Here is a 15,828-nt window from a genome sequence, read left to right as displayed (position 1 = left end):
CAGATTGAACAGCCAGACATTCCTCTTAAAGTCATTATTTTGATACAAATGTGATATTTAAATGCTTCAGTACTAAAAAAGATGTATTGTGTAACAACACAACTGCAAAACGGTTGCAGCCTCACTATCTGCTTCAACTTTTTACTCTAATTATTAATTTGATAATCTTTTTAATCAATCACGCTTTTTCCAGTTTAAGGAAGTCAGACACTGCTTATATAATCCAGATGTACCACATTAACAAATACTTAAACAATTATACAGTATATATATTTCTTTACATTTAAATACAATTTATACATTTTTATAAATATGCTTAAATCCGCATTGGTATTTGAAACTATTTTTATATATATATAATCTTTCAAAAAAGAGCACTCAAAGCCATATTGGTTACATGATAAATGTTCAGACACATTACTGATGACAGAAAGCAGAAACTATCCTGTGTGTATTAATATGATTTAAACATGAGAGGGACTCATTTTGTTGTGCAATTTATCAGAAGGAGCTCTAGGAGCAGGTCATGTTTCAGATCTGATGGGAACTCTCTCTCACACAGTCATTGGTGTTACGTAATATACAATAACGATCTGAAGTCCAAATATATCAGACAGGCTGGGCACAGATAGTGGAAGTAAATCAGTAGCTGTCACGGGGGGGTTGATTAAAAGACTTAGTGTCGCTAATGCCCCAATGAAGTTCTCGCTCTTCAAACAGGAGGATCATCACCAACCCTCCAACCAGGGAGATACAGACTGACAGTATGACAGAGTTAGAATACAGTGAAGGAAAAACATAAAATAGTCACAATAGCAAACAGAGGTATCGAGGGAGAGAGAGGTCCAGAGAGAGGGAAATTTGGGGAGATGGAGAGACCAACACAGATGGTCTGCTGACGCAGCTCTGATAATGTTGGCTGATTTGATAAGCGAGATGGAGCCTAATGCTACATGGATACATCAAGATCATTTGGAAGGGGTAAAAATAGAAATCTGTGAGTCAGTAATCGTCACATTAAGGACAGCTGCTCTGCAGGAGTTTTAAAGAGTTAGAGAGTTGTCTGATAAGTTAAATGGTTTGCTAGATGGATCTGCAGTGTTTGTCTGAGTGAAACAATATTAGCCTTTTATCAGGTAATATATTATTTATGTATATATTATACAAATGTATTTTTAAAGTTTACAGATTAAACTGATCCGTTTTATTTTGGTAGATTTATTGGGTTAACGGTCGATGCATGTATTTTTGGACATCGAAGAAATAGTTTTTAGGAGATTCTAGGAAATACATTTTGACTTCATGGAATTACAGCTTTTTACTGGCAACTTCTGCAACCTCCAAAAACTTTGGTTTGAAGGAATTTAAGGATAAAAGTTAAGTTTAGTGTCTTTTGAGTTTTACAAGTGTGGGAAGAGTATTGACGACCTTTGGTCAGTTTTAGGCTACCTGTTCCCCTGTTTCCCGCCTTTAGAAGAAGCTAAGCTAAGCCAACTCTTGGAAATTCCTTTGAAGTGGGTTAAATCTACAGTTACTCAACTTTAACATAATTCTTGATCAATTCCTCCAAATTAAATTTCAACACATTCGGTTCGCCATAGTTTATTACAATTGTGTAGCCCTAATGTCAGTATACCTATGTTTTTGTCAACCATAAAAGTACAACTCTGTGATTGTGAAGTGTATCTTTTATATCATTCCCCTCTCTACAGAATGGCCTGTAGACCTCGAGATGTTTTCTACTTCAAAGATTCAGAGCTTCCCTCTCAGCTACTTGTCCAGCTCAACATCCTCCGACAAGATGGCGTCCTGACAGACGTTCTGCTCTGCACGGAGCACCAGGAGTTCCCCTGCCACCGGAACGTCCTGGTGTCCAGCAGCCCGTACTTCCGTGCCATGTTCTGCAGCAACTTTCTGGAGAGCAGCCAGGCTCGAGTTAATCTGAAGGGAATCTCTTCTGATGTCCTCAGTGGCATCGTGGACTATGTCTACACGGGCTGCATCAGTATCGCCATGGACATTGTGCTGCCACTCATGCAGGCGGCTTCCATGCTGCACTACGGTGGTCTCTTTGAGGCTTGTTCCAACTTCCTCCAGGAGCAGCTGAGTCCAGAGAACTGCCTGAGCATGATACGACTCTCTGAGATCCTCCACTGTGAGAGTTTGAAGGAGCGGGCGAAGGAGATGGCCGTGAGGTGTTTCTCTGATGTGGCCGCCACAGAAGACTTCTGTGAGTTGTCCCTCCCTGAGCTCATGTGTTACCTGGAAGACGACCGACTTTGTGCCGAGGAGGAACAGGTGTTTGAGACCCTCCTGGCCTGGATCCATCATGACCCGTTCTCGCGACGCGGTGCCATCCACGATCTCTTCAAGAAAGTCCGTCTTCGCTACATCCACCCGACTTACCTCTTCCAGTTCATTGCCAATGACCCTCTGGTGCAGTCCTCCAGCCTCTGTACTGAGATCATCGAGTCGGTGCGCCGCCTCATGCTCACAGTCAGCAGCAGGTGTAGTCGAGAGCTCAAGCCACTTTGGACCACACCGCGACGTTACACCTGCAAGGAAAAACTGGTGGTGGTCGGAGGACGCAAAAACAACGAACAGACCTCCAGAGAGGCCCTGCTTTATGATGAAAGGACTCAGCGTTGGCAGTGGTTGGCCAAGCTCCCTCTGCGCCTCTACAAAGCTGCTTATGTGTGCATTCACAGCATCCTCTATGTGCTGGGCGGGCTCAGCCTCTGCATGTCGTCAGGTGACAGCTCAGTCAGCGCCACAGTTTACACACTTTCACTCAAGACCAACCAGTGGCGGACCGCTGAGCCCATGTTGGAGCCACGATACGCCCACCAAAGTGTCTCCTATCTGCACTTTATTTTTGTGTTAGGAGGCATTGGGGTAGACAAGATCATCTCTCAGTCGTTAGAAAGATATAACAGTATGTTTAATCAATGGGAGGCCATGGGACCAATGCCCACAGCTGTACTGCATCCAGCTGTCGCAGTTGCTGATCAGAAAATCTATGTTTTCGGAGGGGAGGACGCCATGCAGAATCCAGTCAGGCTGATTCAGGTAGAGGAGACTTCTCATTTTAGCAGCAAACAATTTACATTTAAGTCCAACTCCTCAAATACAGTTGTGGTTTTAAACAGAGTTCAATGTCAGTAATTAATGATCAAAGGCCTTCATGAACATGAGTTGTAACATTAGTAAACTGTCTGTCGATGTGTGTGATGTGTCAACAGGTGTATCACATCTCTCGCAACTTGTGGTGCAGTCTAGAGACAAGGACAGTGAAGAACGTTTGTGCTCCTGCTGCTGTCATTGAGGACAAGATCTACATCGTAGGAGGTAAGCTAAGGATGCGCTTGCCAAATAAGTAATGTAATCATAAAACCATCTCTCAATACTTTCCGAATTAGATACTTGTTATATGGCACTTAGCCCCAAGAGCAATAGTTCCTACTAAAGGTGTAGTTTAATTAATGAAAAGGCTCATTAATTTCCCCAAACAGCAGGGCACTGCTGTTTGAGCAAACGTTACTCAAACTGGAGTAAATATTGCATTTTTTGGGGGACAATTTTCAGAGGGGGATTAATACACATTGTATAAACTTTAGTTTCTTTTCCCAGTGCAACAGTCGGGCTCAGTGATGTATTTTTAGCACAGAGCAGAGGAATAAACTAAATTAGGCTTTGTTTAAAGGAACAACACTTGTCAATTTGTTGTTGGTTTTACTCTTTTTCATCTGATCTGTTGATAATAAGAAAATTATTAAATATCACCCAGCATATTCTTTAAAGTTGTCCCAATACACAAAATCTAATTTCCAGGATACACCAAGCGAATGATTGCCTACGACACCAAAGCCAACAAATTCTTCAAGTGTGAGAACCTGAAGGAGCGGCGGATGCATCACAGCGCTACAGTGATCAACAACAAGCTCTACGTCACCGGCGGACGCATCCTCAACGGCCAAGACATCATCGAGGACTCCGACTGCTTCGAGTGTTACGACCCCAAGACAGACGTCTGGACCTCCAAAGGTTCTTTGCCATACAAGCTTTTCGACCATGGCTCCCTGCCACTGGTCTGTGTTACCAACACACGCAACCCACCGTGACCCACCAGGCATCCCACCAGCCACTTGGGCGAACACATTTACTCCTTGTTCTTAACCTCCCCTTTGCCAAAGATTTATTGGCTCCAATCAAATGAATGGGTAACCATTTTCAAGCCGGCTGCATTCCTTCATGCAGCCCAGTCTATGCCACAACTTAGCGCCACGTTAGGCCAGGGCTGACTTTCATCTGGTTCAAAGGGGAGCTCAGCTGAAGAGCACATGTGTCACTTCTTACTAAGGCACCTGGGGTGAAACTGAAAAGAGAAACCAAGAGATGACTAGAGGCAGTCATACATAGCCTTCACAACAAGCAGCTGTTCAGAAACATATGTAATTCGAAAAGCCCCTTCATAAGATGATAACTTAAAGTATTAATGCTTTAATTTCACAGACATGTATACACAGCATATCACCGTCTGGCAGCTGCAGTGGACTTCCATGTATACATTGAATGCGTAGGGAATTGAATGTCTGGCTGCTTGTTAACTCTACAGTATGAGCCCTGCTTGTCTTGTGAAATTGAAAAAGGCAAGGCAGACAGCCACTAAATTTGCACTTTATAATAAATACATTCCTCCTTCACCCACATGCTACTTCTATAAGAGGGCATTTTCTGATGAGAGCCATTTTGACTGTACAAATGCCCCCCTGAAATTACAGTAGCCTAGTCTATCATGTTTGCTGAAATGTTGATGTGAAGTCAGCAATTCTGGAGAATGCATGTTATCAAACACACTTTTTGTCAATCCACGAATTCACAGTATCCTCACAATCTGCTACCTGAACGTACTGTGTGGGCTGAAAAAAGAATCCAGTGTTAATACACAGCCTAGGCTCAGTAAACAGGTACATTAACATAGGGCCCCACTGTAGCAACTACCTGTTTACAGAGCCTAGGCTGTGTATTAACACTAGATTCTTTTTTCAGCCCACACACAGTACGGACATCTTTTTTTATTTATTTTTTTATTTAACCTTTATTTTTCCAGATAAAACATTAAGAACAGTTTCTTTACAATATTGATCTGGTCATCATGAACATGTAGCGGACGGTGAGGATATGTATATTATTTTTTGGCATTGTTATGCTTTATTAGACAGGTCCGAGGACTAAGCCTCTACGGGCTGGCGCTGACTAAAAGGTATTTTGACAACACACGTTCTCCAGAATTGCTGACTTCCACCTTTAAATGAAATTATCTGGGTCAACTGTATTCCATTTAAGCTGACTTGATTCATGACTTTGATCATTATTTATACAGCCCCCAACAAAGCATGCTGTGTATGTTTCATGCATATTTTCTCTTGTAACATACAGTATGTAGTGCATCTGTGTGTAGTGTAGAGACAAGATGTTTTAGATGAGTCAAAGCACTGAAAACACAAAGATGTGCTTCAGTGATGGTTTACTTTTCATTTCAGCATATACATTGGTTAGATAAAGGAAATGGCTTCCCAGGCAGCTATTTTGATGTAAGTAAATGTGACAATGCTGCCTTTGAGGGCAAGTGCATAGGGATGCAGTGACCTACTAAAAGGCAACTATGAAAGAAAATGGTGATGAGGAGGTTATTGTATAACGGGCTCTAGTACAAATGAAACCTGCAGGTGGTTTGTAGCATTAAGCATGTCCTCTGATTTCGAACCAAGCTTCTGTTCGTCTGAGAAAAAAGTCAAATAAAAGTGAAACAGCAAGGCATTGGACGAAGACATAAGACAAAGAGACTCTCACCACTGCAGGCCACTACTGCTGCTTGTGTTTTGGCACTCTTGACCCTTATGGAGAATACAGTCACTGTTGTCTACCATCCTCTGGCCATGGTAACCATTGCCATGGCAACCCTGTTATCATCACATTGGATCATCCATGGCATGCCTCCCTGTAATGAGTTGATCACTGACCCATAGCATGTTGCACAACGTGCTGCTGATACTTGCACAATTGACTTTGTCTTGCATTTCTTTTTTGAAAATGTTGTATTGCCTATTGTACAATATGCTTACATATTGGAAATTGATTATCCTGTTTGTGACTTGGTTTATAAAAGAGAAAACTGTTATGTTTATTTATGTATGTGGTTATGCCGCAAAAGAAAATCCCATTTCTAATTTATTGCTTGAAATTTCTCTGCGCACAAGAACAAATATAGAATCTGTTTTGGACTGCAGTACGAATGTTGTTATTGTTTTGCTTCACTGTCTTCAGTTAAACTTGGTGGGGGTTTAAATGGTTTTCCATTTGTCTGCAGACTGGCCGAGTCACGCTCCTTTCATTCTCAAGGGAACATTGTTGACAAGAACACAGTGACATGTCCACTGGCTGGTGTCAGGTGACACATTTGTTCTCCATACATCTAATATTTTAAGAATGAACACCGTATAGTCTGGCATGACATGCATACTTTGCCTCATGATATAGTATGCCTGACATTTGCCAGCCTCTTGACCCCTCAGGCCTACACTCTCATCACAGAGACTGTAGGCTAAATATCTAATCACCAAGCCCCCTCTACCGCCCCCCCCCCCCCCCCCCCCCCAAGAGGCTCACAGTTTGTATGGTATGGCCTTGTATGCAGGCCGCCCGTTAAGTCGACCTGAGGGAAGTAGATGCTGGATCAGATTTCACTCTTATATTTTAATCTCTGCCCATTAGTGGGGGAACACTGAAACTTGCCTAGGAGCAGCAACCAAAAGAGAATTTCATGACACTCCACATTAGCAAGCCTAGACTGTCATTGACTTAAATGGCTCCTTGTTGGCCCGGTCATTCCGAATGCCTCACAACAAACATATTAATGGGTTGTTGGGTTTATGTGGATTCTGATGCCTAACTCAATTATTATCAAGACACGCAAACATAACAGCCAGCCAAATGTTTAGATTCCAAAACTGAACCTGAAACTTGACAGTTTTTACCTAGCAACAAAGATCGTCGGTTCTTAATATGTGCAGTCAACTTGAGTCAGATGTCATATGCTCATCTCAGTTAGCCAGAGCAGCATTTGAAACAACACCTTGTGAAACTTTTTATTGAGCTGCTGCTAAGTACCTGGTCTATTCGGCCTGTTTATTGACTGTGTGTTTGCTGGCTGTCTTTCCATAGAAACCAGTGTGTGAGGGTCACCCTTCACGGAGGCTGTGGCCTGGCAGTTTATTTTCAGTGCCTGTTACTAACCCATCCAGGGAGATAGCATTTCATAGCTAGCCCATTGTGGGTGTGTGTGTGTGTGTGTGTGTGTGTGTGTGTGTGTGTGCGTGTGTGTGTGTGTGTGTGTGTGTGTGTGTGTGCGCGTGTGTGTGTGTGTGTGTGTGTGTGTGTGTGTGTGTGTGTGTGTCTGTGTGTGCATGTATGAGCATACACACATATATTAATTGTGGTTTGAAAACTATTTGCATACTTAGAATGAATTTTGTTTGCTTAATCTGATTAATCCGTCAGGTTTTACCAAGTATCAGTACTGTCGCACCTAAAGGTGAAGAAATGTTAAATACTATAAAATATAGTTTTAGTTCATGGTTAAAGCCTTGGAACTCAATATGCAGAAACATTTCGAGAGACTTTCTTGTTTGGAAAAAACTATAACAAACAAGTGCAGCACCTTGAAGTAGTTTTAGATACTATTCGAGGGGTTTCCCCGATGTCTTGTGAGAGGGCCCACTGGCAGTCTGTTACCTTACCCCTGTGTGTTAATGTGATGGATGGGGGGATTAAGAAGGTTTACACTTAAGCCAGAGGTGGAAGCCAGAAGAAATGCTAAGAGGTTCTGCCACTTTCTTTTACACAAGTCGTACTATGATCAGATGCATCAGATACAGTAGGACTTTGGTTGGAAAATGAAGCGCAAGCTTCAACTAAAGGTTTTGTATAAAGTTAGAGGAATAATGCTAAGATGTGAATATGAAGTATCCTCTAAAACGTTCAGTACTTCACCTAAGTTCTATAAAATATACTGCATAAACATCTAAAGAAAATAAACAAGGAAATCGATTTTTGTTTTACATTGTGCAGTTTTCCTTTTATCATATCACATCTTGTGTTTCTCAATCAGTATACTATAATTGGATGCATGATATGGAAAGTGAAGTAATTTCAAAAGCTTGCAGTACACTCCCTCCACCACCTGATGTCACCAAGACCACAGGGTGATATAAAGTCATAGTATAAAAGGGACTTCCTTTCAGTGTACCAGCATCGCCCTCTGCTGTCTAATAAGTATTAGTGCTTGTGTGCTCTTATGCTGCACATTCCTTCTTTAAATGCAAACAACCGGGCTTTAAATGGTGTTATAGAATAATTGAGTCAAATATGAGAATCAACATGATTTTATTAGAATTTCTTTGATAACAACAAACCGATCAAAGAAGAGCATGCATACATTCTTTACAGAGTTCTGAAAATAAAACGGATCATATTTAGTGTGTGTGTGTGTGTGTATGTGTGTGTGTGTGTGTGTGTGTGTGTGTGTGTGTGTGTGTGTGTGTGTGTGTGTGTGTGTGTGTGTGTGTGTGTGTGTGTGCGTGTGTGCGTGTGTGTGTGCGCACGTGCGTGTCTGTGTGTTTTGACATGGAATAAAGGTTCCTAAAGCATATTCAATGACATTTATACACTTACATTCAATTTAATGGAGTGTTTTGTTTTTTCTTGTAGCCATTAATCCATTCTTACAAACAACCTTTCACCATTCACGCATTCTTTCATTCAGGAGGAACCCAGGGAAAATGGAATGGCACTACGGATACCCAAGAGATGAAAAACAAAGATTTGTATTGTTATCATTATTAATTAAGACAAAAACCCAACATAAACAAGAAATTGGTCTAATAAAAGTGCTATTTGCATCTTAACACTGAGGAGTTTATAAACTATACAATAGAAATAAAATCTTTTAACAGTGACACAAACATGACACTAACAATAGCCTAAAGGTTTGAGAGAAGAATTTCAAATAAAGAAACTCCAGAGGCAGAAATCTTAAAACATAGTAAAATTATACCTCTACTTAATTTTTCTTTATATTAAATTTGGAACAATTTAAGATATACAGCATGTACAGTGTACACATTCATAACCCTTCATGCTTCTATTGCCCAGCTTGGTACATTAGGAGGGGCAAGAAACCGAACCTTGGATTACCCTTAAAAAGTCTCCCCTTGGAGTTTTATCACACATATGTACAATAAGTTCATAACTACAAAAAAAAGGCATTCAAAGAAGGACATTACATTTGGCACCAGGCACAGAATTGAATATAAATTAAAACTGTAAGCTCAAACCCGCCCAGAAAAAAATAGTAATCTGCCTATTCTCACCCCTTCAACCTGTGGTCCCTACAACATGAGAGAGCAGTGTGTTGTATGCGCTGATACTGGCTAAAAAGATGAAGGATGTAACATTTGGCATAATTGTTGCTGGAAGAATAGGAGAGAGAGAGGGGGGGAGGGCAGGGGAGCGGCAAAGATCTACCCCCAACACACCTGACAGCAGGATCTACAGTGCATTTCTGTCAAAAGACAATCTGTTGTTCTTCCTGAGTGCTAGAAGTAAACAGGGAACTGGGAGAATCTATTCATTGCTAATATTATGGACGGGCCTTTAAACTACTCACACCTTATGGCTCCTTATGGCTGCATCATTTGATATCGCCCCCTTGTGTCAAATATATATACCTGGGTCACGACAGCGACATCATCAGCTCAACGTATCCACTCTACCCACCGTGTCCTGAATTATCACCCACTTATATAAACATGGCTCTAGTACTTTGTTATCTGGCCACCACTGACCAGTCATGATGACCACGATCGTAGCGTGCCAACTTTTTTCCTGAGACGAGATGTAAGGTATAAAACAACCTTCACTGACTTTGGGGGTTGGGGGGGTCGAACCGGCTTCATCGTCACAGTGAAGCCGTCAGTGTCTAAACTGCACTGAGAGGGGTTTTGTTTGTGTTTTTCATTGAACGGCTTAGCTCTGGGAGAGACGTGAAAATAAAGTGCACAAGGCGTTTGTTCCCCTACTTTCTACACTTCGTTGATGGTGCGCTCTGAGGGCCTGAAGTTGACGGAGCTGGACGAGGACATGTAGAAGGATTGGGTTTTGCGATTGAGACGGGCGCGCTTAGTGGCCACCGACAGGCTGCGCTTGCTGGAGGAGATGATCTCCGTGATGAACTTTTTGCAGTCCACGCAGATCTCCATGGTGACCCAGTCCTCGGTAAGCTCCTTGGGCAACTCTAGCTCGCCCTGCGACCGGCCGTCTTTCATGCTGCTGCTGCTGCCTTGCCTGGACAACCTGAGGACAGAAGGAATTAAATTAACAACTGATTTGACTAAAGCAAGGCATTTTTTTTTTATCACATTTCCTCAGTATATGAAAAATAAAAGGGAGTTCTACAACAAGATACCTGTGGACACTTCTGCGTAAGCTGCTTCGGCTTTGTGCGGACCCAAACGGCTGCTTTTCTGGGTCATTTGATGATCCACTTCCCTCTGCTGCAGCACTGGGGCCCAAAGAATAGATAGGCAAGGTGGAGTAGGGCTTAGATGGCAGCCGCATCTGATGTAGAAAGATTCACAAAATGGTTAATAATTTATATAGATGCAGAGTATGCACTGCAGTTTATGAAACGCCTGTTGGTGTTCATGGAGCAGCCAACAAGCGTCAAGGTTGTCACTTAAGAGTGCTCAAAAGTTTGTTCATTTTAAGTCGACAGCCCCCTACCTTTTTTGAGCACTGGGAACACACAGGCCTGGTGGAAGAAAAAACAATTAACTGTTAATGTGAAAATTACTTAAAGAGACTACAGTTGAGAAAGTACACAATCCATTTAGCATTTTGCTTCTAAACCACTTGGACTCATGGACAGCTGAAAACAAAAAAAATAACCCCTTTTTTCTTTCTCCAAACTGACAGATGTATTTCATTTTCAAACTTGTAGTCTTCGACCCCAACCATGAGATTTAACCCAGCTCCCTCTGGAGCCACAAAAGGCTTCACAAAGCTGTTTTCTACATATTTAGTATTACGCCTTAAGACCTATGAACAGACTTTTATTTGTAAAGTTGATGGAGTGCTCCTTTAACCTTTAAGTTGAGTAGTTCTAATAATAGTGATTCACTTTACCTTTTGCAGAACTGGCAGGTGTAGGACCAGGTGAAGAGAGAGAACTTCTTGGTCCGACACGAAAAGCAAAGCTAGGGTAGAAAAATAATTATGTGAGGCGAAGAAGGTTCACGGAATCGATTCCATTTGAACAATTAAGGAGGAAAAGTATCACTCCAACGACAAAAACTCTCCATGCGGGGCGTCTTACCTTTCCTTTCTTGAGCGCGGTGTAGATGTCTTTGTACGCCTGGAACTTCTCCAGCTCGGCTTTGACCAGAACCCTTCTGATGTGCATCACCTCCTCCACCGTCAGAGCCAGACACTCCACTGGGTAACAGAACTCCTCCTTAAGGGACAAACCACACATCACATCAACACACTAATCCAGACAATATGCAGGTTAGGAAATGGGTTAACCCCCAAACCAGTGCAACAGCTAGAAGTGATCTTCTGCTGCCAAGGATACTGATAATGAAACTGACACCATGTTAATGTGAAGAAAAACAACAACAACAGTTACACACCACTTTACCAAAAGACAAAGCATGCAATGAAATGGTGAAGGGGAGAACACCATTCATCTATGCTCTCCGTGAACCACAGTTGTTGCTTCCAATGGCGTGACAGTGTGACAATGAAGAGAAGTACACACCATGCTGGTGATATGACACACTCGTCATGTTGGTGGTCCACACAGCATGTTCAGCTTGTTCAATTTGTAACATCACTTAATAGACCAAATGTGCAAGTGTGGACCCCCAACATGATGCAGGCTGAGCTCCCTGGGAGTTTGGTGAAATTACTAGCAGCCTATGCAACAGTTTAAACTAATTGAATAGTTTAGTGCACCCAGTGTCAAACTCCACAGGAGTGAAAATGGCTCAGGGAAATTTCTTCTACTATTCATTTACCATCAGTTGGCTTGGATTATAAAATGTGAGACCCTGCTGTGAATGTTTACGGATAATCTCTCAACTCTTGTCCGTTTTCCATTTTTTAACTTTGCCTGAGCCATTTTCAGCATGCATCAGATCTCCCATTCATCCAAACGTTGTGGGCACAAGGTCCCATTAATCTAAAACAGGTTTGTTGAATCATGAGGTATTCTGGATGGCTTCCCCACAGAGTGTTATGTGGCCCTGATGATACAATACTGATGATATGCAGTAACGGTGACATACCGGGCCCTGAGCACCGCTGGCAGCTCCCACCTGACCAGCAGACAGAGGGGACAGGACATTCAAACAGCAGCAGGACATTATGATATAACCAGCTAATCACATACAGTACGTCTGTTATAACCTAATATAGGAACCACATAAGATGAGAGATATTTCTAGAGGCGGCCAGTTACATAAATATTCACTGGTGGTGACAAATATCTACCACTCGGAGTCCACCGATTGTGCGAGGCTACATCTTACACCCTGAGTCTCCCCCTTATTTGTCCGGTACTAAATTACCATTATGCTGTTATGAAGCAAACCTTTTTTTAAATGGAGATGGCTTGACAGAAGGGTGACAAAGTTACCTTGGTGCCAGGTTTCGCCAACAGCTGCTGTATTATATAATATAGGAAAGGGCAATAAGCAAGTCTCTTGGGACAAGACAGCTGACCAATGTTAACTTTTTTAAATTAGAAGTAATTTGAGAACCAGAAATAGGGGGGAACTGCAACAAGGATCTTACTGTTTTACATCTACCAAATAAGTTCAAGTCCTGGTTTTTATGTGAAAGGCCAAAGCATGTTTCAGCAAGTGCTTTTATCAAGAAACATAGTCTCTGGTTAAAGAAATAACTGTAAATGTGTGGCTTTTAATTACCTGGATTTTGTCACACAGATGATTAATTATCCTCATTTGCAAAACAGGATGTAATCAGTCACAAAAAATGGCATTACGGAAAATTCATATAAGAAAGCTGTAACATGTTAGGATTTATAAATACTGCTGATGATTTTATAGTGAATCAAGAGTCCTGTGGTTTCAATTACGTCCATCATACGACCGGCGCAGAGTCACTCAGAGAGTCAATGACATCATGGCCAACAAATGACTGGTCACAGGACTGAAGTCAATTCAACAGATATATTATTGTACTTCCACAATTGATGGTAGATTTAGTCAGAGTTCATTCAAATCGTAATATCCAGTGTGCGATGTCTTATTCTACAAACTATGCCATAGACATGTATGCCTGTAATCAAACCACTTTGTAATATTTAAGTATATTCTCCTATTCATGTAGTAATGTCGTATTACTGTGCAAACTGATTTAAATGTAGCTGATCCAAGATCCTGTGACAGGAGAATAATCTGATAAATTTCATCCTGAGGGTCTATTTATAATTGCTGAAGTGAAATCGGTTCTGTTTGAAATGTTTGTTAATCCAGGTGGGATGTTAAAGAAAGTGAGATGAAATTGTTTGTGTGGGAGACGTACCAAAGACTTGGAGGTCTGTCTGGACGGAGGTATGAAGGGGCAGACGCTGGTGGGGGACTCCTTCTCGATGGAGTGCCGCCTCTGTGGAGACTGACCTTTGTCTGGCGTTGGTGTGGCAGAGACGGGCAGGAACTTTGGAGGAGCTGGAGAAACATGGCCAAAATAAAAAAATAAACTGAAAATGCTGTTAAAGAGGGACCAATACGATGAGCTCGATGGCCACTCAGGGTTTTTGGGACATGTTTGTAGTGGTCAATGAAGGAATTTAATAATACCAGATATTTAATGTTAGCTCTTACCCTTCTTCTTCTTCTCTGTGACAGGCTCTGGTGACAAGTCCTCCATCTGAGAGGTGGACAAACTGGAGCTGCTGGGCGTAGTTTCCCCCTATCAACCAAATCATGTAGTTTAGTCAAGTGATGAAGATTAAGGTTTAGATGACTTCCAATTTCACTAAGAGATATTAGCAAATTGGTCATCTTTGATAAGTTCAGCTATACTTTTAGAACACTTGTTTGTCTAAGCCAGTTTATGCTTCTTCATGTTAGGAACATTACCATTTAAAGACTTATATAACTAAGCATATCATTATTGATTATAATTTTCGTTATTGATAATTGTCCTTTTTGTACCTTCTGTAAAGTTAACTAATCTACTAACCACAGATGGACAGAAATACTTGGCTATTACATTTACTCAAACAAGGATACTAAGTTCAAAGATACTGCATTCAAATTGGATTAAGGGGGATGATCATTTCATATACTTAGGTTTCCCTTTTTATACTTAGGTTTCCCTTTTTGACAGAGATGTATTACTCTGTTTCCTGTCCAGGGACTACAGATGAAAATTAGCTTATAGCTCAATCTGGTACTGCTTATGTGCTGTGCATTGTCCCTGTTAAATAAACAAATAAATAAATAAATAAATTAGTACAGCCAATTAAAAAGTCAGACATCTTACATCAGATTCGGAGCTGTCCAACTCGGCCAGCGCGGGGGCCTTGAGCAGCCTCTTCCTCTGGCCAAGTGGGGGCTCAGGGACTGGAGTTTCATTGGGTCCCGTGAGGTCAGCGTCCAATAGAAACTGGGTGCTGACAGCCAACTTCTTGTGTGCGTTAGGGGCGTCTGTCGACAAAAGGTACGGTTTTGGTTATGAACAGCGTTGTTTTACAAGTGAACCATAAACATAAAATCAGGAGCTGTCTGTTTGTTTGTAACAGCTGACCAACATGCCTCCTGCGTAAACAGCGAGTGTTCTTACTATATGCATGCATAGTGTACTACACACGACACAGACGCTGGCTTCACATGTATCACACAACGCTTTTGTGACTGCTTTACCTGTGCTGCGGAACAAGTCCTGAGGCGTGCTGATGCTTTTCCCTGCACCTGTGAAGGAATTAACGCAATATATATAACCTTCAGAATGGGGCCGCACATATTCCTATTTTTTTAGATCACAGGGGAGGACATGACGACGACAGCAACAGCAGCAAGCATCTGTCAGGGCGGGTGTGAATTGAGGGGATTGCTTTTCTAAATGATTGGTTACGATGACACATAAATACCTTCTGCAAAGTAGGAAAGCACAAGGGGGAGGGTGGGAAATGAAGGTGGAAGTGGTGACAGACATGTGAGATCGGCCACAGAGTGCAAATGTGTATTCCCATCTGGATTATGGTCATCTTGTGAAACCGTAGCGCTACATTCGGACCGTGCGTCTGCCCATTCAACGGCGTTATGTAACTTTTCCTATTGCTGAGTGAGAGCGGATTAGGTCGACAAGTGGGGCAGGCTTGGCCGCAGCGGCAGAGTGATGATTTGTAATCTCACCCTGCTGGCTCTGACTCATATGCTTCCCCCTCAACACAGAGAATACTGATCGTTCCCTCTTAGTTACAAATATATCCCTGGGGATGCTGTTAAATGTGTACCACTCATACCTCAAATATAGAATTCCTGACGTTCTTTTATTCTACTTCAAAAGCAAAATACCTCGTAAAAACTGATCAAACACCAAATCCTTATTTAGCACAATCCGGGATAAGGTGGTTGCTCTGTGTTTTCCTCAGGAAGTGTAAGTGTCTGCATCACAACAGCCAGTGAGGGACATCTCAGTGAGGCATACACACAACAACAAAAAAAAGGGTGTGTCTGC

General features: G+C 41.9%; 2 protein-coding genes across 4 annotated transcripts in view; one reads left to right on the top strand and one right to left on the bottom strand.

Annotated features, from left to right (window-relative positions):
* Positions 1-1,713: 1,713 nt before the first annotated feature.
* On the top strand, positions 1,714-4,121 carry klhl38a (kelch-like family member 38a; the record flags this gene model as incomplete). The annotated part of the gene is made up of 3 exons (XM_080046134.1): positions 1,714-3,069; positions 3,243-3,348; positions 3,832-4,121. 3 exons carry the CDS (start codon positions 1,714-1,716, stop codon positions 4,119-4,121), a joined length of 1,752 nt encoding a protein of 583 aa, XP_079902260.1.
* Positions 4,122-8,437: 4,316 nt separating this feature from the next.
* Positions 8,438-15,828, bottom strand: part of spire1a (spire-type actin nucleation factor 1a) — a 29,836-nt gene continuing 22,445 nt past the window's right edge. The window contains exons 9-18 of one of the 3 annotated variants that reach the window (XM_080046093.1): positions 15,012-15,059; positions 14,632-14,795; positions 13,968-14,055; positions 13,669-13,811; positions 12,408-12,437; positions 11,435-11,572; positions 11,245-11,315; positions 10,843-10,870; positions 10,526-10,677; positions 8,438-10,413 (exon numbers count right to left, since the gene is read on the bottom strand). In XM_080046093.1, coding sequence (XP_079902219.1) covers positions 10,143-10,413; positions 10,526-10,677; positions 10,843-10,870; positions 11,245-11,315; positions 11,435-11,572; positions 12,408-12,437; positions 13,669-13,811; positions 13,968-14,055; positions 14,632-14,795; positions 15,012-15,059 — 1,133 coding nt within the window. In that variant the 3' untranslated portion in view covers positions 8,438-10,142. The remainder of the gene's footprint in view (positions 10,414-10,525; positions 10,678-10,842; positions 10,871-11,244; positions 11,316-11,434; positions 11,573-12,407; positions 12,438-13,668; positions 13,812-13,967; positions 14,056-14,631; positions 14,796-15,011; positions 15,060-15,828) is intronic. The other 2 variants (XM_080046095.1, XM_080046094.1) reach the window with 2 other exon arrangements.

This window comes from Ammodytes marinus (assembly GCF_949987685.1).
Source record: "Ammodytes marinus genome assembly, chromosome: 17".
Classification (NCBI taxonomy): Eukaryota; Metazoa; Chordata; class Actinopteri; order Uranoscopiformes; family Ammodytidae; genus Ammodytes; species Ammodytes marinus.
This window is presented reverse-complemented; position numbering and strand designations above follow the sequence as displayed.